At 42.8% G+C, this 26,762-nt stretch overlaps 1 protein-coding gene across 1 annotated transcript in view; it reads left to right on the top strand.

The window, feature by feature from the left end:
- LOC139388060 (pyruvate carboxylase, mitochondrial-like) overlaps window positions 1-26,762 on the top strand; it is a 105,101-nt gene that overhangs the window by 1,664 nt on the left and 76,675 nt on the right. The window contains exons 2-8 of the mRNA XM_071134575.1: window positions 4,822-4,963; window positions 5,110-5,294; window positions 5,402-5,567; window positions 5,740-5,885; window positions 5,983-6,100; window positions 6,187-6,338; window positions 16,066-16,184. Coding sequence (XP_070990676.1) covers window positions 4,822-4,963; window positions 5,110-5,294; window positions 5,402-5,567; window positions 5,740-5,885; window positions 5,983-6,100; window positions 6,187-6,338; window positions 16,066-16,184 — 1,028 coding nt within the window. The remainder of the gene's footprint in view (window positions 1-4,821; window positions 4,964-5,109; window positions 5,295-5,401; window positions 5,568-5,739; window positions 5,886-5,982; window positions 6,101-6,186; window positions 6,339-16,065; window positions 16,185-26,762) is intronic.

The raw sequence follows: 26,762 nt of genomic DNA on the forward strand, positions 1-26,762 counted from the left end.
TACTGCCATTGAGATTTCTATCACCTGGCACATGTGCAAAACCATGTAAATACCTGCCATACTTCAGTTAGTATGCATACTTGAAGGCTACTTCTGTCTTGTGCACATAAGGTGCCTTAGGTGACAAGTCATAATAGCCACACACAGACACCTGCATTTTGAAGTTGGCTTAATAATACTTTCCTGTGGATACATTTCCACAGGCAGAAATCAGCTGACAATGGGTAGAGCAAGTTTTTAAATTGAATGTACATTTGGAACATGGGACATAGGTTTGCTTCAATAGAGAACTAGCTTTGTGGCTATAGCTGTCCCTACATTTTCGGTCTGCAACATTGCTAGACTTGGTTTTTGAATGTCATGGTTACCGATGGCATTTAGGCCTAGGTTCAAGTTACCCTTGCCAGGCTTATAGCTTACTAAACACTTAGCTGGGAAAGAGACTACGTTGAAATATGGCATGCTCTTCGTGCTAGCCTTTTTGTTTTCCACCGTCGGTGTATTTGCGTGTACTGTCTTAAGTTTGATTCCGGCTGATCAATCCCTTTAACAGAATACTTTGGGATTGTGGCAATGAAGCCCTTTCTCTACTTTCCCAGAGTCGGCTGACCTAGTGGATAACATTTTTATGTCTGGTAGTTAGCATCTTCAAACTGCACTTTCCTCATTGCCAAAATCTAGAAGTATCCCTTTAAAGGAGAAGCTAACTTTGCATTTTGACATAAAGAAAATCTGTATTTTGGATGTAAATTGCATGTTATAGTAGAGTCCACACACTTTTTTGCAATTTTACTTAAATTTAGCTTGTTCTGCAGTGCCAAGGTGTGGATAAAACATGCACAAAAACACCTAAATATACATCCTTCTAGAAACCGCAATGCTCTCAGTATAGTGATGCAGGTCTTGTAGATGTATGTGAAATTGTCATTCCGAGCGATATCTGCAATGTTATATTCCATTTTGTGCCATTCGAGTGATTTCCCCTATCCACTTGTGATACTTTTCTGTGTAGCATGAGCACTCGGAAAAGTATGGCATGAGTTGCACAAAGTGGTATATAACGTTGCGGTTGAAGTTTGGAATCACACAATTTTAATATGTACAACATCTAAAGACCTGGATCACTACTGAGAGCGTTGCAGTTCTAAAATGAGATACTTGGGTGTTTTTGGAGCTTTTATTGTTTAATCCACTCCCTGGCACTGCAAAATGTGCATAAGGAAGTCCATCGCTGTTTGGGGTACATCTTTCAAAACCAATCAAAAAAAATAGTGTGTGGACTCTTCTATAACATGCCATTTACATCCAGAATGCAGATTTGGTAAAAAAGAAAGTGCACTTTTCCTATTTAATATAGCTGCATCTATGCAACATGTACTCCACTCAAGCTTAGATCTTTTGAGGTTTGAGAATGTCTCTAGGGCAAATATTGCTTAATTGAGCAGGAATTATTGTTGTTGAAGAAATCTTTCCAGCTACCTTGCCGAAGGTAGGCTTCCTGCAACACTTCTATTAGGTCAGAAGTCCTTCTCATATGTTTAATGGTAGTCTATGACATTGACTCCTTGTACTACAATTGTAGTTACTGTGAAGATTATTGCGGGCAAATCGTGAAGAAAATAAAAGACATTTCACCTACTCACCATGTTTCCAGAATCTAAAATGAATTGTTGAATGCAGGTGTTTGTTGTGAAGAGCATGCCAGATCTGTTCCAGATGAGTTGATAAAGTTGAGGCTTTGTTTCTTCAACACCGCTTCCATACCTCATGTATGGTTATAACTGCATGGTGGGGTTGTTTACCCAACAACAACCTCAACTTGCTACACTTGCACTCTGGTTATATTCAGTGCTATCAACACAAGTAGCATATGTCTTGGCTACTGTGTTCAGAATGTTTAGGATTCAGCCTCTAAATGGAATAAAACTAAACTTTTGTAATGATGGTAGTAAACAGCCTAGCACTTTTTATTTTTCTTAGTTGGCTATCAGCCTACTGGTAACCATTTACTATATGCCACATCAGTGTTTGTTGAACTGAGAGTTTTTATGCGTGTTCAGTCATCTGGTTTTAAGACCAATTCATTGCCCCAACATGTTCTAGTATGTCTGTTGTGTGGTGGGAAAGACCAGCACAGAGACTAAGCCTGCCTACATGTAGACTGATTTTATGGAATATGTAAACTACCTTGTTCTGCCTGTCGTGGCCCATTTTCAAAGTCATCAGGTTATTGATGGCCATGTTTAGGCCCATGTATTTATGAGTGACATATTGGCAATATTTGGGTAATGGTAGTAGTGAAGTCCCTGCATGTCACTAGGGCCCTAGTCCTATGCTATAGGTTGGTTTGTCACAGGGATTGACGTTACATTCTGAAAGGCACTTGCCCATCGGTAAGTTGGGAGCTTTAAAATTTAAAAAAAATAATAATAATTATGATCACTTGGTTGAAAAAGTAAACTAGCTATTTACATACAGAAGTGCCATACAGCCTGCCTTTCACCTACACATGGGGAAGGAATCAGAAACTGAGAACCCAAATGCTAAGAATTACAGTAAATCAGTAAAAATCTCAGAACAAGCTAAACTTGCTTGACTGCCGTAAATTGTCTTTCACCTAATACAATTGGATGAACCAGAAAGGTCAGGTTTAGGCTACTGGAATTCTTTGCAGTTTGGTTGTTTTCAATGACCTGCCCAAATGGGGCAGGCTCAACTTGCGGGACTGCTCAATGTACTTTCCCCAGGCAATAGGGCAACACCTTAATCTCAATGAAAGTTCTCTGTGTAGTATTAACTCATTAGGTAGTCAACTTATTACAGTAGCCATCACGTTTTACAATGTGAGGGCTGGGCTATTTCTCTTGTCTAGAAGGAAGACACTTTAGGTGACAATGGAGAGGCTGTTCAACAAGGTCAGTCTGCTGATGTGATGTCCTTGGTGCCAGACTTTCTCCAGAGCCCTCATTAAGCCATAAACACACCCTGTCAGCTTGAATACAGAACACAATGAAATACGTTTGCAGCTCATTTTTGTAAGGAGGGAAATGGTTGACAGGTCAAATTACAGTTGAAGACAATGTACTAGGCTATATTACAATAAGCTGCCTTTTAACATGTCTCTCAAATGATTGGACCAGAGGAATGTCGTCAAGAATATCCTGTTTCATTTGGCCCACTTCCATTCATTCAGCCTCAGACTAGCCTCGTTTCTTTTCTTGTGCCAACTCTGCTCCCTCTGCTCTTTCCTTTTGCTTTGTCAAGTCATTTCTATTCATGGGAACATAGTGAAGTCTTAGGTTCATTCACCTGCATTTATTGAGGATGTTATAAATAAAGGATGTCAGGTGCAGTAATGTACTGGGTTAGGGTTAAAATGGTTAGGGATTTCTTATCAATTCTTTGGTTTTATTCTAATGCCATCAGGACAGTGCCATGAGAATTTCATAATAAATGCTATCATTTGTCCACATGGCAAAACAAATATTTGTTACCAAGGGGATCTGACATCAAAAGAGCATTCCTGCAAACTACCCTTTTTTCTTTTTACCTTTGAACCTGTTATTGCAATGTGCGCTTGTGCAGTATTTTGTTTGGTTTTGTCCTAATCTGTTTCGTTTTCAACATGCAGTGCAGGTATAGCTATAATGAAGTGCCTGTATGATACAGACTTTTTAATTTGATGTCCTATATTTGGGATCACCAAGTACTGAACGTGATATGGCTTATCAGTCTCTTGCTCCTGCCAACGCTGCAGTGGACGTGCCATTGCTGTTTATGCCAAACATTTTTAGTGTTTGGATTGAATTCTGGTGTATCAAACCATATCCACCTTAGTGTTGATCAGTTAGCCTGTTCATGTGACTACTACTTATACAGATGAGGTATTTCCAAATCTGTAGAACTGGTGGTCGGACCATGGACAACTGAGCTTTGTTATGCTGGAGTTACGAGAGGTCACTACGAGAGCTCACTAATGCTGCTGTATCGGCGGACCAGTCTCATGATATTGTCACATCAACAGGCCAACACTTCGGATACTCTGAAGGGTTTGGATTGATTTGTGTGCTAGGGTGGCGTGTTAGTAGAGGCAGTTGGACATTCAACCATTTTATATTTAATTATTGTGTTCAAGTTCAAACCCAATTGAATTTCCCCTTGGCCTTTTCTAATGAATCAAGTATTGCCTAATTGATCTCCTCTACAGGTCCTCTGAATTGGAATGTTTTACTCTTTCCCATCTGCGTCCCATGGAGCTTCCACCCCTGCTGTGTTCAGTCAGTCACTATTTGTTCAGATGGAAAGTGTTTACCAAACTATTTCTTTAAATTCCACTTCCTGGTTTTTTTTGTTTTTGTCACTGACCCCTGGGTTGCACATGAATGCCTTGTTTAGTCAGTTGGTAAGGAGTGTTAGGCCAGAGGTACAGAGTGTACTGTAATAGAGGTTAAAGATGTTTATTTGTATATTTTTTACATATAAAAAAAATACTTTTACTGTTAATGTGATATCTCAAGTATAAATGCAGTTTAGTACACTTAAGGTAAAAAAAATAAAAAAATGTTTGGCGCAACTGTTTTTAGACACAACTGATATTTCTACAGCTAAGTCAGGTATCTAGTATTGCCATATTCCTTCCAAGGTAAAGCAAAAGGAAGTGTTAGGCTTATTTTATCTGTCTGCATCTTATCGCCTTGACAAGTTGTACATTTTTACTGTCCGTGAAGTCAGTCCCCATACAACTGTATATAGGTCAGGACCTGTGCTGCATCATGCATGGGCTGTCTGTTTACTCCTTAACCACACCCTTCCTCTGTGAAGATGCTGCTGCACGTTGGAGGTATGCGTTCGTCCCTGGGGCTACTGGCTGTCAGGAGGGCATGCTGCCTGTCTCGCACCACCCACAACTCCCCTCAGACACTGGAATACAAGCCCATCAAAAAGGTCATGGTGGCCAATAGAGGTACCGTAACAATTCTCCCACCTTGGTAATTCTGACACTAAAACACTGAAATGTAAGCCAAATTGTTGTAGCTAGTTTCCTCTCACCACATGATTCAATTTTCCTGAGACTGCATGATGAAAGCTGAGTAATCCAACTACTTGTAGGTGAGATTGCCATCCGTGTGTTCCGGGCGTGCACTGAGCTGGGGATCCGGACAGTGGCTGTCTACTCTGAGCAAGACACCGGCCAGATGCACAGGCAGAAGGCAGATGAGGCTTACCTCATAGGGAGGGGCCTGCCGCCTGTGGCTGCCTACCTGGACATCCCTGACATCATCAAAGTTGCTAAGGTCAGAGATGTGAAAATATATTTTGGAAACTTTTCTGAACCAACTGTTACTTCTCTTAAAGATCACAGCTTTACATGTTTTTTTCCACATCGTTTTATTTTTCTCAGGAAAATAATGTGGATGCAATCCACCCTGGGTATGGCTTCCTGTCTGAGAGATCAGACTTTGCTCAGGCATGTGTCGATGCTGGGGTACGCTTCATTGGCCCTTCCCCTGATGTGGTGCGCAAGATGGGAGACAAGGTGGAGGCTCGATCCATCGCTATCCGTGCAGGTAGGCCGGACACTCACTTACTGTCATGTTCAGGACTGTCTGTCTGATGGATGTTTGTTTCATGTTTTAAATTAATTTTTTCAGCAAAATCATCAAACATACAGCTGACATTGTGTACTGTTAAGTTAACTGTTTAGTTAAGCTCATATTGTTGGATTGTTTTTGCTTCCAGGAGTTCCAGTTGTACCAGGGACAGACGGTCCCATCACTTGCCTATCGGAGGCCCAGGAGTTCTCCAACACCTATGGCTTTCCCATCATCTTCAAGGCTGCCTACGGTGGTGGGGGCAGGGGAATGAGGGTGGTCAAAGAGTATGAGGTGAGTAGAAATATCTGTGCCTAAGTAGAGGCTCCAGTCTGAGTGTTTTGTCTTTGTGCTGGCTGACTTAATGATCCTCGTCGGTTGACGTGTGTAGGAGCTGGAGGAGAACTATCAGCGTGCGTACTCTGAGGCCCTGGCTGCGTTTGGGAACGGTGCTCTTTTCGTGGAGAAGTTCATTGAGCGACCCAGACACATTGAAGTGCAGATCCTGGGTGAGTTTGTTAGACTGTTTTTGTTGAAACTTTTAAAAGTGTTGTATACAGTAGATCTAATCACATTGTCATCCCATCTCTCCCAGGTGATAAGTATGGTAATGTTATCCACCTGTATGAGAGGGACTGCTCTATCCAGAGGAGGCACCAGAAGGTGGTAGAGATCGCCCCGGCTGTACAACTGGACCCACACCTCCGGGACAGACTCACCGCTGACTCTGTCAACCTGGCCAGACAGGTACAGGATGCAACACACACGCACACTTTATGATACATTCTTTTAATAGGGAGTGTAGAGCTGAAACCTTGTAGTCCTTTCTCATTTTCATTTTTTAAATGTTTAGAATTTTGGCACTGCTGCCTTTGTAAAATGGCTGAGCTGTATGTATTTGCAGTTTTGAATGGAATATCAGACGATCATTGTTTGAATTGAGTGGAGTTTTAGTCTGTTTTATTGTGCAAAAGCACTTCTCACAGACACCATAAACATGAAGGATGAAAGTTGAGAAACCCTGAGTTTGTTCTTGGCCTTTCGTTCAAAACGGCTCATAATGAAAAATGTCCTACATTTAAAAAAAATAAAAAATTAATTGTAGTAAGGAAAGCAAGGCAAGGCCCTCAAAGCACAATGTTTTAAATTAATTTATAAGCTACTCTGAGCCGTTCTAAATGGGTGTTCTCATTCTGTGTTGTGCTCATAGAGGCAATGGAGACGTGTGGGAGGAGGATGAGAACCTGGAAAAGAATATTGCAGTTTAAGAAAGGGATTTAGAGACCGAAAGAGCAATTTCGATTCATAAGTGTCCTACAGGGAAGGAAGAAAGGATCAAAGTAAAAGAATAGAGCCTAATTAAAGCAGTGGAAAGAAATTCCACCTGCAGGCTACCAACTGGCACACTAGATGGCAGCATTCAACAACACAGATGGCCAGAGGAGACTGCCACTAGTAGTGAACTGTTGAGACTGCCACTCTCACTCACAATAAATATCACCTGTAAGGGGGCTTTCACACCATAGTGTTTACTCCCTTAGTTCGGTTGGTTTGAACTGGTGTGAACACTATCTGCACTAAACAATGCACGGTGTATCGCTCAAAGGGTGGTCTCGGTCCAATTCGTACCGTTGTGCGGTTCGCTGCAGGTGAGATGGCAGTCTGGACCAAACACGGGGGGGACAAACAGGTGCGCCGTATTATTGATTGTTTGACGGCGAACATTTGATGACATGCATGCTGCCTCATAAGTAGATCTCTGAAGCATTCTGTGAGTAGGCCTATAGCACCATATGCCGTGGCAATATAGGCTACTGAATATAGCCTAGTCATGTAGCAGTTAGAGCAGCTATTGTTTCGGGGGGGGGGGTACAATGGAACAATAATCGAACTCTGATTCGAACTATAGCTCAGCACTGTGCTAAAATGTCCTAACAATACGCAATTGAAGAATTTCCTGATTGCAATCAAGCTGACTTATTTTGTTTTCTTGAGGTGGAAGCAATTACTTTGATCTGAAAACAGTTACTGTTGTCAATGGCATCCCACCGATTTCCCCATCCTGTATGAGATAAGCTATTAGACGTTGTGTACACTAGCTGGTGTGCCTGTCATGTTCACCCTTGAGCTAGCTGTATTTTGCAAGTGCTTGTATTACATTTTTTGCTGTTTTTGGGATGGAAGAGGGAGGCAGGGGGTGGGACGAGTTTGCCTTGTTTGAGGGAGTGAAGAAAGACCTGTGATGTGCATGTGGCCCTCAATTTTGGATCGGCCACTGTTGAACTGCCTGAACTCATCCATTCAGCCTGATACCCAGACATGCACTACAGTGACCAGTCTCCCACCCTATTTGCTCTGTCAATAACTTAACAGAATGGAAAATATGACTACACTAGCATTGGTCTGTGAGGGAGAGAGAAAGAAATTGGGTGTGAGTGAGGGACAGAATTCCTCCATCTGTTCAATCATATGGCAGTGAGGAATGAAGAGGAGTGGCGACGAGAGCGTTTGGCTATGCATGCACTTCGAGAAACCTGCTCTCCTAACGAAAACAAAACCCTGCCAGTGATGGTTCACTAACAGACTCCTCCCACATGAGCACATTGTTTGCATATCAGATGTGTTAAGCCCTTCAGCATGCGTTTCCACTACGGTCCAGCTTGTCATGTCAAAGAGTTTCCAATTAGACAACAAATTAGGGTTTGTTGTAACGTTCTTTCTTCACGGAAACGTGGCTTCTATAAGTGAATTATAGAGCCTTATACATTTTAATGCTCAATAATCACAATCAAATGTCCTGAATTCTCTTCGATTATAATCACAGCCGTATATATCCCCCCCCAAGCAGACACATGTGGGATATCCATAGATAATCATATCTGACAGTCCATGACTTATCTGAGAATAATGTTCACCAATATACCTGCCTTTATATAGCACCTTCCACACTCCAAGACCCTAGTAAATTTTATAATCACGAGTTCATTAGAACGTGCGTTGAAGATGTCGTTCCCATAGCAACGATTAAAACATTCCCTAACCAGAAACCGTGGATTGATGGCAGCATTCGTGTGAAACTGAAAGCGCGAACCACTGCTTTTAATCAGGGCAAGGTGTCTGGTAACATGACCGAATACAAACAGTGCAGCTATTTGCTATCAAACAAGCTAAGCGCCAGTACAGAGACAAAGTAGAATCTCAATTCAACGGCTCAGACACAAGAGGCATGTGGCAGGGTCTACAGTCAATCACGGACTACAGGAAGAAACCCAGCCCAGTCACGGACCAGGATGTCTTGCTCCCAGGCAGACTAAATAACTTTTTTGCCCGCTTTGAGGACAATACAGTGCCACTGACACGGCCTGCAACGAAAACATGCGGTCTCTCCTTCACTGCAGCCGAGGTGAGTAAGACATTTAAACGTGTTAACCCTCGCAAGGCTGCAGGCCCAGATGGCATCCCCAGCCGCGCCCTCAGAGCATGCGCAGACCAGCTGGCCGGTGTGTTCACGGACATATTCAATCAATCCCTATACCAGTCTGCTGTTCCCACATGCTTCAAGAGGGCCACCATTGTTCCTGTTCCCAAGAAAGCTAAGGTAACTGAGCTAAATGACTACCGCCCCGTAGCACTCACATCCGTCATCATGAAGTGCTTTGAGAGACTAGTCAAGGACCATATCACCTCCACCCTACCTGACACCCTAGACCCACTCCAATTTGCTTACCGCCCAAATAGGTCCACAGACGATGCAATCTCAACCACACTGCACACTGCCCTAACCCATCTGGACAAGAGGAATACCTATGTGAGAATGCTGTTCATCGACTACAGCTCGGCATTCAACACCATAGTACCCTCCAAGCTCGTCATCAAGCTCGAGACCCTGGGTCTCGACCCCGCCCTGTGCAACTGGGTACTGGACTTCCTGACGGGCCGCCCCCAGGTGGTGAGGGTAGGCAACAACATCTCCTCCCCGCTGATCCTCAACACTGGGGCCCCACAAGGTTGCGTTCTGAGCCCTCTCCTGTACTCCCTGTTCACCCACGACTGCGTGGCCACGCACGCCTCCAACTCAATCATCAAGTTTGCGGACGACACAACAGTGGTAGGCTTGATTACCAACAACGATGAGACGGCCTACAGGGAGGAGGTGAGGGCCCTCGGAGTGTGGTGTCAGGAAAACAACCTCACACTTTGGACTTCAGGAAACAGCAGAGGGAACACCCCCCTATCCACATCGATGGAACAGTAGTGGAGAGGGTAGCAAGTTTTTTAAGTTCCTCGGCATACACATCACAGACAAACTGAATTGGTCCACTCACACAGACAGCATCGTGAAGAAGGCGCAGCAGCGCCTCTTCAACCTCAGGAGGCTGAAGAAATTCGGCTTGTCACCAAAAGCACTCACAAACTTCTACAGATGCACAATCGAGAGCATCCTGGCGGGCTGTATCACCGCCTGGTATGGCAACTGCACCGCCCTCAACCGTAAGGCTCTCCAGAGGGTAGTGAGGTCTGCACAACGCATCACCGGGGGCAAACTACCTGCCCTCCAGGACACCTACACCACCCGATGTCACAGGAAGGCCATAAAGATCATCAAGGACATCAACCACCCGAGCCACTGCCTGTTCACCCCGCTATCATCCAGAAGGCGAGGTCAGTACAGGTGCATCAAAGCTGGGACCGAGAGACTGAAAAACAGCTTCTATCTCAAGGCCATCAGACTGTTAAACAGCCACCACTAACACTGAGTGGCTGCTGCCAACACACTGACACTGACTCAACTCCAGCCACTTTAATAATGGGAATTGATGGGAAATGATGTAAATATATCACTAGCCACTTTAAACAATGCTACCTTATATAAATGTTACTTACCCTACATTATTCATCTCATACGCATACGTATATACTGTACTCTATATCATCGACGGTATCCTTATGTAATACATGTATCACTAGCCACTTTATACTATACTATGCCACTTTGTTTACATACTCATCTCATTTGTACATACTGTACCCGATGCCATCTACTGTATCTTGCCTATTCTATAAGTGAATTATAGAGTACATTTTAATGCTCAATAATTCTCCTGTTCTACTATCCTGTGGGATATCCATAGATAATCATATCTGACAGTCCATGACTTATCTGAGAATAATGTTCACCAATATACCTTTTATATAGCACCTTCCCCAGACCCTAGTAAATTTTATAATCACTTTGATCTGTTATTTAAAACTTTAATCATCTGCGGTTCATTTAGGAAACTTGATTACAACTTCATTAAAAGAGGGTGTTCCAGCCCTTTATCTCAGGAGTAAGGTGTGGACCAAAATATCAGTGTGAAACATGCTTTGGGTAGATTTAGTTATGATTTGAGATATGAAATAGATTTTGACTAGAATACTAGGGTAATAAATTCCTCCGATACATTAGAATATTGATACACGTGCTTGTCAAGGCGTGGTTATAGGGATCACTCTTGTATCCGAATTGAACATCCAGTGTACACTGGGTGTGCAAAACATTATGAAAACACCTGCTCTTTCCATAAGACTGACCAGGTGGGAGCTATGATCCCTTATTGATGGGTTAAAGAAGGATTTTTAAGCCGTAACAAGTCTCAACATATTTTGATGTGATTGCGGGCTGATAGTTGGTGGAAAAGTGTTTTTACTCCAACCCCAGAAATGTTTATCATTCAATTACAAACTACCACAAGGAGTTTTGATGATAAGGTCAGAAAATAAAACTTGAATAACTGAAAGTGCTAATGAAAAGCGATCTCTGTCAACTAGTTTGTAATATATTTTTGTCTCGTTTCCATGGTGACTGCTCTACCCAGAGCCTCTTAAGAACATGTAGGGGTGTGGTCACAGCCTTGATACGGTCTCCTACTTCCATTATTTTCTCTTCTAGCCCACATGCTCATTTAATTCATTTAACACCCCCACCCCCCCACACCATTGCACTCTCTCCAACTGAAAGCCCTGTATTTTTGTTGTCAACTCAGCCAGCATTGACATATTTAAAACAGCAGATTAGTTTCTGAATTGTTGTGCTTGCATGTACAGTACCTGTTATTGGTGATGGAAGCCAAGTGTTCCTATCTGCCGGTGTCCACCACGTCTCATCCCCGCTCCCGCCCCATCGGTCTCGTCCACGCTCCTGGGTCTCGTTCCTTATCCTCTGAAATGGTCCACACACGTAGACGGTGTGGTGAAGAGTGTTGAACTGCTCCTCTTTAACCTCAGGTGGCTGAAGAAATTTGGATTATCACCCAAAACCCTGACAAACTTTTACAGATGCACAATCGAGAGCATCCTGTCGGGCTGTATCACAGCTTGGTACGGCAACTGCACCGCCCTCAACCGCAAGGCTCTCCAGATGGTGGCGCGGTCTGCACAACGCATCACCGGGGGCAAACTACCTGCCCTCCATGACACCTACAGCACCCGATGTCACAGGAAGGCCAAAAAGATCAAGGACAACAACCACCCTGCCTGTTCACACCGCTATCATCCAGAAGGCGTGGTCAGTACAGGTGCATCAAAGCTGGGACCGAGAGACTGAAAAACAGCTTATATCAAGGCCATCAGACTGCTGAACAGCAATCACTAACTCGGAGAGGCTCACTGGCCACTTTAATAAATGCATCACTAGTCAATTTAAACAATGCCACTTTAATAATGTTTACCTGTCTTTCATTACTCATCATATGTATATACTGTATTTTATACCACCTATTGCACCTTGCCTATGCTGTTTGGCCGTCGCTCATCCATATATTTATGTACATTTTCTCATTCACCCCTTTAGATTTGTGTGTATTAGGTAGTTGTTGGGGAATTGTTCAATTACTTGTTAGATATTACTGCACTGTCGGAACTAGAAGCACGAGCATTTTGCTACACTCGCATCAACATCTGCTAACCAGGTGTATGTGACGTTTTGAAACAATTACTGCTTTGCATACAAGCCAGTGAATTGTATGCGTTACAGCTGGATGAGTCAAGACTTGGCATGCACAGCTCCTTGTATATGTTCTTTGTTTTTGGAGGGTCAATTAAGACATCCTCTTCTGCAAACCACTGGACAGCTTTGTGACATCAAATGGACTTTAATGGTCAAGATGTGTTGGTATCTATACTGATGGCGCAAAAGCCATGACAGGGAGACATAGTGGAGTGGTAACGCGCATGCAAGCAGTTGCTCCCGATGCCACTTGGGTCTGCAGCCTCCACTGAGAGACTCTTGCTGCCAAGGGAATGCCTGACGGCTTGAAATACATTTTGGACACTACAGTGAAAGTGGTTCATTTTGTTAAAGCAAGGCCCCTGAATTCTCATATTTTCTGCATTATGCAATGATATGGGCATCGACCATGTAACGCTTTTACATACAGAAGTGCGCTGGTTATCAAGGGCAAAGTATTGACTTTTTTTTTAAATTTAGAGACGAGCCTTCTTTACTGAGCATCATGTCCACTTGCATGACGAGTGTCTCACACGACTGTCCTGTCTGGGTGATGTTTTTTCCTCACCTGAATGATCTGAATCTAGAATTACACTCCAACTAGATTCAATGTGCGGGACAAAGTTGAGGCTATGATTTGGTAAGTTGGAGCTCTTCTCTGTCTGCATTAACAAGTACAATATACAGGTTTTACCATCATTGTCTTTAAGCTTGAGTTCATTTGCACACACATCATACAATGGCAAATGTGATATAGCGAAGCACCTGAGTGAGTTGGGTGCGCAATTACGCAGGTACTTTCCCGAAACGGATGACACAAACTACTGGAGTCGTTATCCTTTTCATGCCCTGCCTCCAGTCCAGTTACTGATATCTGAACAAGAGAGCCTCATTGAAATTTCAACAAGCGGTTCTGTGAAAATGGAATTTAATCAGAAGCCACTGCCAGATTTCTGGATTGTGCTGCGCTCAGAGTATCCTGCCTTGGCACATCGCGCTGTTAAGACACTGATGCCCTTTGCAACCAGGTACCTATGTGAGAGTGGATTCTCGGCCCTCCCTAGCATGAGAACTAAATACAGGCACAGACTGTGGAAAATGATTTAAAACTCTCCAATACAACTCAACATTGCAGAGTTGTGCATCCTTTCAAGCACACCCTTCTCATTAAACTGAGTTATTCACAATTTTTGATGACAAGGTTTTATATGTAAGATGGTTAAATAAAGAGTAATTATTTATTTGTGCCTTGGTCCTATAAGAGCCCTTTGTCACAACCCGGCTCATGGGAAGTGATATTCACTCTTAAATGTTTCATGTGGTGTGTGTGTGTGGCAGGCTTACAATGATGGCAAAAAACACCATTTGAGAGTGCGCTGAGCGCACTGAAGGTTGAATGTTTTGAAGGGGTCTATAAAAAGTTTGGGAACCACTGCCGTAGAGGATAAGTATACAAGCAAAGCCCATAATGAAATGCAGCCTGTTCTATGAAAATGTGTTTTTATTTTTTTGTTTTTTTTTTTTGTGTGTGGAATATGGGTGCAAGCAGCGCTCCCCCTGGCAGGGGTTGTAATTGGATTGAAATGACTGATGCTGTGGCACTCCATTTTATGAAGTTTTATTGCCAAACATTTATTGTAAAAGTTTTCATACCCCTTATTACAGATTTTGCTGTTACTGCCTGAATTAAAAGTGGATTCAATATTTTATTTCTCACGTCTACACAATACCCCATAATGACAAAGTGAAGTGTTTCTATATATAAAGTTCAATAAATTAACAAAAACATCTAATTTACATGGTGTTTCACATCCCTGAGTCAATAAATGTTAGAATCTACTTTGGCAATGATTACAGCTTTAAGTCTTTCTGGCTAGGTATTTAAGAGCTTTCCACACCTGTTTTGTACAATATTTGCACATTATTATTATTATTTTAGAAATTCTTTAAGGTCTTTCAAGTTGGTTGTTTATCATTGGTAAAGATTTTCAAGCGGTTTCCCTCTAGGATTTTGCCTGTGCTAAGCTCTTCATTTTTTTTAAATATTTTTTTATCCCACCCCAAAAATGTCCTTTGTAGATGACAACCATACCCATAACATGATGCAGCCACCACCATGAAGTGGTACTCAGTGATGTTTACTTTAGTGCTGTATTGGAAACAGGATGCATGTTTTGGAGTATTTTTATTTATTTACAAGCTTCCTTATTTTCACGCTGTCATTTAGGTTAGTACTGCAGAGTAAGTACAATGCTTATCCATCCTCAGTTTTCTATCACAGCCATTTAACTCTTAACTGTTTTAAAGTTACCATTGCCCTCATGATGAAATCCCTGAGTGATTTCCTTCCTCTCCGGCAACGGAGTTGGTAAGGACGCCTGCATCTTTGTATTGACTGTGTATTGATAGTAATTACACTTTGGATGGTGTAACTCCACCATGCTCAAAGGGATATTGAATGTCTTTTTTTTTTTTTTAACCCATCGGTGCCCTTTGCGAGGCATTGGAAACCCTCGCTGGTCTTCGGTTGAATCTGTTTTGAAATTCACTGTTCAACAAAAGGAACTTGTATGTGCGGGATACAGAGCTGAGGTAGTTATTCAAACATGTTGCACACAGTGAGCCCATTTGAACTTATTTGACTTGTTAAGCAAATGTTTACTCCTGAACTTATTTAGGCTTGCCGTAGCAAAGGGGTTGAAATACGTATTGACAAGACATTTCAGCCTCCTTTGTTTACCAAAAAAATATATAAATATCTTCATCTTTAAACATTTTTATTTTGACATTATGGGGATGTGGTGTGTCGGCCTGTGACCTAAAATCTCAATTTAATACATTTTAAATTCAGCCTGTAACACCTTGGAAAAAGTCAAGGCGTGTGAATATTTTCTGAAGGCACTGTACATACACAGCACTTATCCTGTGTGTGACATGAACTGCCTAGCCATGAGCCTGCACCTTCACGTGGGTGACTGAATGGATGAGCGGGTGCCTGCCTAGCTGGCAGAGATTAGTTTTGGGCAAGTTCAGATTTCAGCGAATTTGGCTAGTGCTATTTTGACACCCCGCAGCGCTGTGGAGGGGGAAATGGGCTGATATATTAAATCCTGCTTCCTCTTTGGCTGAGCTCTAAGGCTGTCTAAAAATGACTATAATCACAATGGGATATCGCAGTCTTCAGTAGATATTAGCTGGCAGTCTTGTCGTTTTCCTTTTTTTTTTTTTTTTTTTTTTTTTTTTTTTGTAGATTTCGTTTTCTGTAGTAGCGGGGGGGGAGAAACTGATTCAGTACGTGAGACTTGGTTTTCTTTGTATGAAGTTAATTTTAGCTTTTGAAACAATGTGTAAACTCTTCCAATATAAGTCAGTTTGCCAAGAATTTGCCAAGAAATCCAGTCATATTTCTTCAAATGTCTTTCCATGTCCTCAGGTAGGTGAGGAAGTAGAGGTTTGCATCTAATTGGATTTGTCCTGTGTGTACAGGTGGGCTATGAGAACGCTGGCACGGTGGAGTTCCTGGTGGATAAACATGGAAGACACTACTTCATCGAGGTCAACTCCCGCCTACAGGTGGAGCACACCGTTACCGAGCAGGTCACAGAGTAAGTTACAGACATTAACGAGGAGGCCATGGCCGTTAATGAGCAGGCCACGGCGTCGGTCATGGCCGTTACTTGGCATTACAATGTCACTTCTCTGACGACCTGTAAGACTGTTCCCTGTCTGGTCAAATTATGTCTGTTCATGGTAAGTGGCAAGACTGTCCTTTTGCTCACTGTCTTTATAAAGGTTGGGTCCCAATACTTCTAAATGGCTTCATTGTGTCAACTTAACTGAAAACAATATGTAGGTAAAACATGGCAAACCCATATCCATGTAGGTATTCTACATTCTGGCAAACTTAGGGCTGTTAAGGTCATGAAATGTTGGATGACCCTAATTGGCCATTCGAATAGCAAAACACAGAACGGGTGTCCGTATTCAAGTAAATTATGGCATAATGGGTGGACTGGCGGCCATTTGTGGTGTACCCATAGGTGCAAAGCGGGAGGTAAAAGCAGGAAGTGTACCCACCAATATGTGCTGTGATTTGTTAATTCATCAACTGAGAATGTGGTAGCTGCAGCCCAATATGACGACCAGTGTATGGAAAGCACTCTGCTATAGTGTACTGTTTTTAGCTGTTTCTTACCACGCCAACTACTGTACCGCAAGAGTTTGGACTTCTGTTTTGAAGCCAGAGGATGAGTTTGAGTCGTATTTCACTGTTTTACACAATTTTAAATGGTCAGTTATAAAACTGACAATTTGTTTATTTTTGAAGTATTGATGGGAGGACTGTTGCGTCATAGGTTGTATGCTTATACTTACTGTGACTGTCAACTTGATGTTGGCTACTAGTTAACTACTTCCCACGCTCCTGCTGTATGGTAGTGCTTGTTAAGCGGGAGCGAAGGGCACTCTGTCCTGGTGCTGTTGCCGATGTCACATTGATGACATCTAGATGGTTATCAATATTAGTCATTTCGTGTTGGCTGCTATCCTACTTGAAATAAAATCACAAGTAATATACATGAATTTAAATCCATATAGTCATGTAGGTAATCTAGTCAGTATTTCCAGATGAGTGGACAAAAGAAAAAGCCCTTTGGAGTGTGAGTCTAGCCAATGAATGAGTTTTTTTTTAATGCTTTTTCTGCTTGATTGTTATGGTTGACTTGGGTTTCCTCTGCTTGGGAACTTGATTGAAGAGTAAAGTTTATCATGGAGGAAGAAAAGGAACCAGATGGGAAGACATGATACTACTTAGTCAAGGACTGAACATCTTGCTTTGTGATAACGCAAAGGAACCTTACAGAAGTGTCGTACCGATGAAGTAAATGGACTGCTATAGCAGATGCTTAAGAACATTATGTTCTTATGCCGTTTTCCTTTTCCATATAAATCACAGTCCAGGTTGTCTGAGTTCTACATTAAGAGCCAGAATCCTAGTCCACAAATAGTCTCGCAGTGCTATGTCATTTGGACTTCCTACTCTGGACACTAAAGATGATGAAATGCCTAATCTCACCTGTCAAATGCATTTAGAGGTGAAACACTGACAATAGCATGCACTTATCAGATGCAGCAAAGTCCTCTATTTAATAATTCAGGAGGGATGAAAGCAAAGCAGCATCATTTTTTAACACTGACTCACACAAATTGATATGAATTGTTTTTTTTTTGTGTGTTTCTCCTGTGCTCCTGGCACAGAGTTCTGTATTTGTGCCTGTCTGGTCGCGTGGAAGGAATGTAGGTTCATTCATTATAAATGTCCATCTTGTCACATGAAATTGAAACTGTCAGACTGCAATTGGCATTCAGCGGGAGCACCCCTCTGAGTGATTGGGTCTGGAAATGCACTTGATTCTTATTTCGGAAACTCACCAAAAAGGCATTTGAGCCACGCCCACCAGCCGCTGGCCATGTTCTCCTCCAGCTGGGTTGAATTCTCAGGACTGAATATAGTGCTCTGGTGAGTAGGTTATTACACGACAGCTCTGTTTTTGGCTGTCTGCCTCCACCTTTTATCATGACTTTCAATTGGTCACAGTGATTAAGACCAATTAAGGCCCCCTTCTGTCATTTCCGACTAAGTTGTGTGGTAATGGGAATCACTGGAAATGGCCCATGCAATTGCAATGTGTTAACTCCTCAAACTCTGACTTCCCCAGTCTCATAATAGCATTTCTCTCATTTCAGTCAATGTTCATCTGTCCTTTTTTGGTGCATTCATCCTTTTTCTTGCGTTGCCATAACATCACCTCTCTAGGAACAGTATCCTGCTGTATGGAGGCCATGTACAGTGCATTTGGAAAGTATTCAGACCCCTTCCACTTGTTCCACATTTTGTTACCTTACAGCCTTATTCTACAATTGATTGATGAGAAGCATTTATTTAATCCACTCACTACCCACATAATGACAAAGCAAAAACTGTTTTTTAGAAGTGTGTGTGTATATACATGCGAATATACATATGCGCATTTTTCAGGTCTCTCCAGAGATGTTCAAGTCCTGGCTCTGGCAGGGCCACTCAAGGACATTATGAGACTTGTCCTGCGGTGTCTTGGCTGTGTGCTTAGGGTCATTGCCCTGCTGGAAGGTGAGCCTTCGCCCCAGTCTGAGGTCCTCTGGAGCAGGTTTTCATCAAAGGATCTCTCTGTACTTTGCTCCGTTCATCTTTCCCTTGATCCTGACTAGTCTTCCAGTCTCTGCTGCTGAAAAACATCCACGCAGCATGATGCTGCCACCACCATGCGTCACTGTAGGGATGGTGCCAGGTTTTCTCCAAACATGATGCTTGGCATTCAGGCCAAAGAGTTCAATGTTGGTTTCATCAGACCAGAGAATCTTGTTTCTCATGGTCTGAGGCATCTAAAGGACTTTTAGCAGTCCAAGAGGGCTGTAATGTACCTTTTTTTACAGTAGTGGCTTCTGTCTGGCCACTCTACCATAAAGGCCTGATTGGAGGAGTGCTGCGGAGATGGTTGTCTTTCTGGACGGCTTAGTTTTGTTTGAAAGTATATTGGAAGTTCATGGTAGCTACCTAGCTTATGTTGGCTCCCGAGACGCAGACGGCATCACAAGCAGTCCCAGCAACTATCTTTCCAGTGATCCTGTTGACCAAGGACAGGTCTGAGGAGCTATTTGGTGTCACAGCTAGCCTAGCTGCTAGCTAGCTGGACATCAAGCTGGCAATGTTTTCTTGAGCGCAGCCCACAACGTGGTTAGCCATTGTGGCTGGGACGGCAGATTGTCCCTGGTTTGTGGCTGTCTAGTACCCTGCTGTTTGTTTTACATTTTCCTGTGACCTGCCCTGTCTGGAATTGCGAGGAGTAACAGCCTAACATGCGTTGATAGCTACCATAACAAAGCCCAAAGCCAGCGGTAGTACCATTTGAGGACCGTGCCAGTGATGTCTCTCTATCACACGTTTAGGATCTTTTAAACAAAAAGAGACCTATAAGCAAGAAAAGTGTTTTGTCCAACTACTCAGATTCTACTAATAAAAGAATGGACAACCTGACCAGAGGTCCAGGACCTGAAGAACAGTAAGCAGAACAGTGTGCCAGAAGAGGGAAGAACTGATCCCAGCCATGAAAGCTGCCAGAGCTTGTGGAGACATTGCGTACTTCCATTACGACAGACTCATTGTCCACCCTCCCAGAAGCCTGCAAGGGATGAGAGCGAGCCAAGCCTATGGGTTTGTAGCCTCAACCCCGCAGCGCCCACACCAATTTATTAATGGGCTGCTAAATATATATTTTTTTTCTTGCTTGGTCTGCTCTTTTAAATATTATGACTCTCTGATAAGCTACCCAGGAAAGGGCTGAAAATAGCCCATATTAATACATGTAGCCTTAGCAAGTTATTGATTTCATGAACCTTCTAACATCTGATAACATTAATATATTAGCCATTTCTGAGACTCCCTTAGATAATTAATGTGTTTTATACATCAGTAGAAATACAAGGATATAACATCTATAGAGACAAATGCTTATCAGAGCCATATTCCTGTAATGCTTAGATCTTAAGTGTTGTGGTTGCAGGCTCACTTGGCACATCTAAAGCCTTTTCTTTTCGGGTGTTGCTGTAGGTCACCAAGTGCTAACAGTCACTATCTAAATCATATGTGTGAATAATCCCAGTAGTTGTCGAGGGTGCAGCAAGTCAGCACCTCAGGAGTAAATGTCAGGTGGATTTTCATAGCCGATCATTAGGAGTATCTCTACCGCTCCTGCTGTCTCTAGAGCAGTGGTTCTTAACCTGGGTTCGATCGAACCCCAGGGGTTCGGTGAGTCAGTCTCAGGGGTTCGGCGGAGGTCAAGACACACATCCGATTCATATGATTCGTGATGACACGCTTCGCTTGGCCATCATTGGCTGCAGGTGATCACGCTACATCGCTTGGCTTATCTGTGCTGCAGGGAATTTGGTGCGCTCAGTAGTCGACTTGTGACTGTTGTGATGGTACGTCTTGTGATTTCTTTCTTAATATTTTAATCCCTTCATACTTACTATGTCGAGCAAAAAAGGAAAGTGGTCGGACGAATATGTACAATATGGATTTACATGTATAACGGAAAGTGATGGGAGTCAGTGTCCTAACTGCATGATATGCAATGCCATGTTGAGCAATTCTAGTCTAGCACCGGCAAAACTAAGAAAACACTTCCTTAAGCTGCATGGAGATGGAAAATACAAGAACACAACTCTAGCTGAATTCAAGGTGAAGAGAGCCAGATTCGATGAAAAGGCTACTCTGCCTGTTCTCGGCTTTGTACCCATCAACAAACCGATCCTCACAACATCGTACGAAGTTGCTTACCTGATCGCAAAGCAGGGCAAACCACACACCATTGGTGAAACACTCATAAAACCAGCTGTGTTGAAGATGGCGAATATCATGCTGGGAAAAGAGGCTGAAGTTAAGTCCCAAATCCCAAATTCCTCTTTTTCAAATGACACCATCAGCGACAGAATAGAGGACATGAGCAAAGACATCTTGGCTCAAGTAGTTGCAGATCTGATTTCGAGCCCGGCAAAATTCAGCCTTCAACTCGACGAGACCACAGACGTTTCCAATCTAAGCCAGCTTGCTGTATTCGTGCTCTATGTGAAAGACGCCGTGATAAAAGGAAGATTTTTATTTTGTAAGCCTCTTACAACAACAACTAAGGCAGCCGATGTGAAGAAACTTGTGGATGACTTCTTCAAAGACAACAATCTTTCGTGGGATGCTGCGAAGAAAGTCTGGTTTTGGTGCGCTAGTGAAAGCCGATGCACCACACATCATTGTTATGCATTGTATTCTGCACAGGCATGCGTTGGCAACAAAAACCTTGCCTCCAAAACTGGCAGAAGTATTAAATTGTAGTAGAATGCGTGAACTATGTGCGAACTAGTGCTCTGCGGCATCGCATCTTCAGTGAGCTGTGTAAAGAAATGGGCTCTGAATTCGAAGTACTTCTGTACCATTCTAACGTTAGGTGGTTATCCCGGGGACAGGTGCTGAATCGTGTTTTTGCCGTGCGTGTGGAATTAGCCCTGTTTTTGCAAGAGCACCAACTTTGTCATGCAGATTGCTTAAAAAATTTCATGAGTTCATTCTCATTTTAGCGTACATGGCCGATATCTTCGCAGCTCTCAATCACCTCAATCAAAATATGCAGGGCGGTGGAGTCAACATCATCGAAGCGGAGGAAAACCTGAAGGCTTTTCAAAAAAAGCTACCGTTATGGAAACGACGAACAGAGAACAATAACTTCGCAAACTTTCCCCTGCTGGACGACTGTGTTAGTAAGATCGAAGATGTATCTGGAATCGGAGACATTTCTGTACCCGCGGAACTGAAGCAAGCAATTGCCACGCACTTAGATGAGCTTGCAAAGTCTCTCGACGGATACTTCCCTACAAGAGTCATGTCCAGCATGGGTGAGACAGCCGTTCACATTTAGTGTTGAGACAACAGATGTCAACAGCAACTCTTCAGAACAACAACGCTTTCAACGTTTTGGTGTCAACAAATGGTAACGTACCCTGTTATTGCTAAGAAAGCTCTGGAGATTTTCATACCGTTTGTTACAACATATCTTTGCGAGCAATCCTTTTCGAGGATGCTGGACATAAAGAAAAGAAAAGGAACAGACTTTGTTGCGAAAATGACATGAGTGGCACTTGCCAAGGTGAAGCCGCGCATTTCTGAACTGGTCTCTGAAAGGCAACAGCAGAAGTCACACTGATTTGCAGTAAATATTCATTATTATGTTTGTTTTTGTGTGAATGTTTTGATGATTTTGTTCTTTGAACACAGTGATGTTGATGCACGGTTCATTTTGTGCACCAGTCAAATATATACCTATGTTTTGAATTAGATTTTTTTTTTCAAGGGTTCGGTGAATGCGCATATGAAACTGGTGGGGTTCAGTACCTCCAACAAGGTTAAGAACCACTGCTCTAGAGAGTTGAAAACGGCAGGTCTGGAACAGGTTGCACATCCGGTGAACAGGTCAGGGTTCCTAAGCCGCAAGCAGAACAGTTGCAACTGGGGCAGCAGCACGGCCAGGTGGACTGGGGACAGCAAGGAGTCATCATGCCAGGTAGTCATGAGGCATGGTCCTAGGGCTCAGGTCCTCCGAGAGAGAAAGAGAATTAGAGGGCATACTTAAATTCACACAGGACACCGTATAAGATAGAAGTACTCCAGATATAACAAACTGACCCTAGCCCCCCGACAAACTACTGCAGCATAAACACTGGAGGGTGAGACGGGAGGGGTCGGGGAACATTGTGGCCCCGTCCAGACAGGGCCAAACAGGCAGGATATAACCCCACCCACTTTGCCAAAGCACAGTCCCCACACCACTAGAGGGATATCTTCAACCACCAACTTACCATCCTGAGACAAGGCCGAGAATAGCCCACAAAGATCTCCGCCACGGCACAACCCAAGGGGGGGGACAGGAAGATCACGTCAGTGACTCAACCCATTCAAGTGACGCACCGCTCCTAGGGACGGCATGAAAGAGTACCAGTAAGCCAGTGACTCAGCTCCTGTAATAGGGTTTGAGGCAGAGAATCCCAGTGGAGAGAGGGGAACCGGCCAGGCAGAGACGGCAAGGGCGGTTCGTTGCCAGACTACACTCAATCATATGACCCACTGAAGAGATGAGTCTTCAATAAAAGACTTAAAGGTTGAGACTGAGTCTGCGTCTCTCACATGGGTAGGCAGACCATTCCATAAAAATTGAGCTCTATAGGAGAAAGCCCTGCCTCTAGCTGTTTGCTTAGAATTCCTAGGGACAATTAATCAACCGACCAGGGTGTTTTCAAGCACTACAGGAACAAGATCATCCACATGTATCGATCACATTTTTACTAATGCTGTAGACCTTTGTTCTAAAGCTATATCCAGGAAAGCCAAAGTTCCAACAGCTGGACCTAAAATGGTCATACAAAAGAATTTGTGACTTATGTGGATGATTGATAATGTCACAGGCCGGCTCATAGCCTGTGGCAAAAATGATGGGACGCGAACAACAGGTATAGGCCAATTAAAAAAATGTTCTTTATTGTAAACAAAACTATTAACTTTAAACTAAGAACACTAAGTCATTTGGGCTAAACCCGGTGCTTTCTTGCACTACTTCACGAGTAGCTAGTAACAGCCAAGGTAACCCCTCCTCCCAATCTGCAGAGAGTTCTGTACAGTATGCACGAAGCAAGGATTTTAAAGTTTGATAAACATTCCAAAGCTCCCTGGCTCTGGGCATGGAATGCAGTAGACTTGTTGTGTTTAACTTTAAGCTGTTTGAGAACCTGAGCAAATAAATGGGAGGTAAAGTTAGACCCCAGATCTGACTGGATGATTTTTGGAATCCCAAATGTTGAAATAAATTGAGTTAACGCTTTAACTACTGATTTTGAAGTTATGGTACTCAAGGAAAAAGCTGCCGGATATCTGGTTGCTTGACACACAACAGTTAAGTAGCTATGACCTGACTTGGACCTTGGTAAAGTCCCAACACAATCGATAATAAGATGCTCAAAAGGTTGCCCTATGGCTGGTATTGGATACCAAGGTGCTGGCTTTACAACCTGGTTTGGCTTGCTTGTGCGCTGACACGTATCACAAGTTTTAATAAACTGAGATGCATCCCGCTTTAAACGTGGCCAGAAAAAATAACAAAGTATGCGATCATAAGTTTTACGAACACCCATATGACCTGCCACATCACCATGTGAAGGTTGCAACGCTTTATTTCGAAGTAGTAGGTACAACTATTTGAAGGACTGGTTCTCCTAGAGCCTGATCATAGTGTGGAACCCATTTCCTGACCAACAGCCCATCCAGAAGAAAATAACACTGAGCACTATTCCTCGCCACTGAATCAGGAACAACTTTGTCAAACAGATCAGCCAAGTTAGTATTGGCCTTTTGCTCAGCCATCAATGAATCTCTAGAACTAGTCAACTGTTCTGTCTGGAGTTTGACTGGCAACTCAAGACTTTCTGGCTTACTCTCAATCTCCTTACGAGAGGCCACGGGGGTAACCGCACAAACTAGAAATAACTCAGACATAGTTTTGATCCGGCAATTCCCTTGCAGGTGACACTGAAGGTTGCTTCTTACAGATGTTTAGTTTGCCATCTGCCCACACCTTACTACCTGCCAAGTCATTCCCCAAAATCATGTGGACTCCCTCTACTGGCAACTGGGGTCTAACCCCAACATCTACATAACCCTCTACCAGACCACATTTTAGGGTAACTTCATGTAGAGGACAAGAGAATGGAACTAAACCCATACCACATACCATTACACAACTGCCAGTATCAGACTCTTTAGAGAACGGCAAAACAGATTCCAGAATAAAATAATCTAAAGCTCCAGTGTCTCTTAAGATCTTGATTGAAAAATTTTGGTTGCGATCTACCAGGGACACCACCATTTGAAATAAAGGCTGAAAAATCACAGTTGGAAGACTGAGAATCAAACTCAAGTGGCTGAAAAAGCAGGAGTGGCTCAAAAAGTGGCTCTGCCTGCAGGTGGAACCGCCCCTGCAATGCAGAGGAGCCGTGACAAACATGCACCTGTTAAGAAACTGATTAAGAACTGTTCAGCCTCCATGGATTGAGGAATTGAAAAACTATGGTTGCAAGATGGGGCAAAAGAGTGGCTAAGTCTGGCTTCACATCTGACTGACTGACACTGTAAATTGCGAAATTATGTGATTTTAAACTCAGCAAAAAGAAGAAACTGTTATGAAAGCCAGTATCAAGTACTTTAAATAAAATAATGGGCAGCAAGACATTCAACTCAATCTTTAATCGAATCAGATGGCTTATTCATCACAACCTTTTGATGTTGCCGATTTTTATTTGAATGATCACTTCATTGGCAAAGCGGGTAAACTTAGGCAGGAAATGCTCACGACAAACAGTGAGCAATTATATTCATGCATAAAAAATAAAAATATGTATGAAAGAAGAGCAGTGCAAGTTAATTTTGTTAAGTTAGTTTGGGAGAGGTGGAAAAATGTATCGTTAACGATCAATAATGACGACAACCTCCTGGCATTGACAACTTAGATGGAAAGCTACTGAGGATGGTAGCTGACTCTATATCCACTCCAATCTGTCATTTTTAATCTGAGCCTTGAGGAAAGTCTTTGTCATTCCGCTACCCAAGAGTGGTAAAGCGGCCTTTACTGCTTCTAACAGCAGACCTATAAGCTTGCTGCCAGCTCTTAGCAAACTGTTGGGAAAAAATGGTGTTTGACCAAATATAATGCTATTTATCTGAAAACAAATTAAGACTTTCAGCATGCTTATAGAGAAATGAACTCACCATGTTCTGCACTGACACACATTACTGCTTGGTTGAACAAAATTGATAAGATTGTGGGAGCTAGATTAGATTCATAGCAGCCTTTGAAATTATTGACTAACTTGTGTTATGGTTTTTCAAACTTTGCCATATCGTGGATTCAGAGCTACCTAATAAATCTGAGGGTTTTCTTTAATGGAAGCTTCTCAAATGTCAAACGTGGGGTGTACCGCAGGGCAGCTCTCTAGTCCCTCTTTGTTTTTTAATTTTTACCAATGACCTGCCACTGGCATTAAGCAAAGTATGTGTGTCCATGTATGCTGCTGATTCAACCATATACGCATCAGCAACCACCGCTAATGAAGTCACTGAAACCCTTAACAAGGAGTTGCAGTCTGTTTTGGCAAGTAATAAACTGGTCCTGAACATCTCTAAAGCTAAGAGCATTGTATTTGGTACAAATCATTCCTTAAGTGCTAGACCTCAGCTGAATCTGGTAATGAATGGTGTGGCTGTTGAACAAGTTGAGGAGACTAAATTACTTGGCGTTACCTTAGACTGTAAACTGTCATGGTCAAAACATATAGATTTGATTGTTGTAAAGAATGGGAGAGGTCTAGCCATAAAAATATGCTCTTTTTTTGTTTTGTTGACTCAACAAAGCAAGTCCTGCAGTCTCTAGTTTTGTCTAATCTTGATTATTGTCCATTTGTGATCCAGTTAAACTGCAACTGGCCCATAACAGAACGGCACATTTTGCTCTTAATTGTAATCTGAGGGCTAATTATTAATATTATGCATGCCA

The sequence above is a fragment of the Oncorhynchus clarkii genome, chromosome 29, assembly GCF_045791955.1.
Source record: "Oncorhynchus clarkii lewisi isolate Uvic-CL-2024 chromosome 29, UVic_Ocla_1.0, whole genome shotgun sequence".
NCBI lineage: Eukaryota > Metazoa > Chordata > Actinopteri > Salmoniformes > Salmonidae > Oncorhynchus > Oncorhynchus clarkii.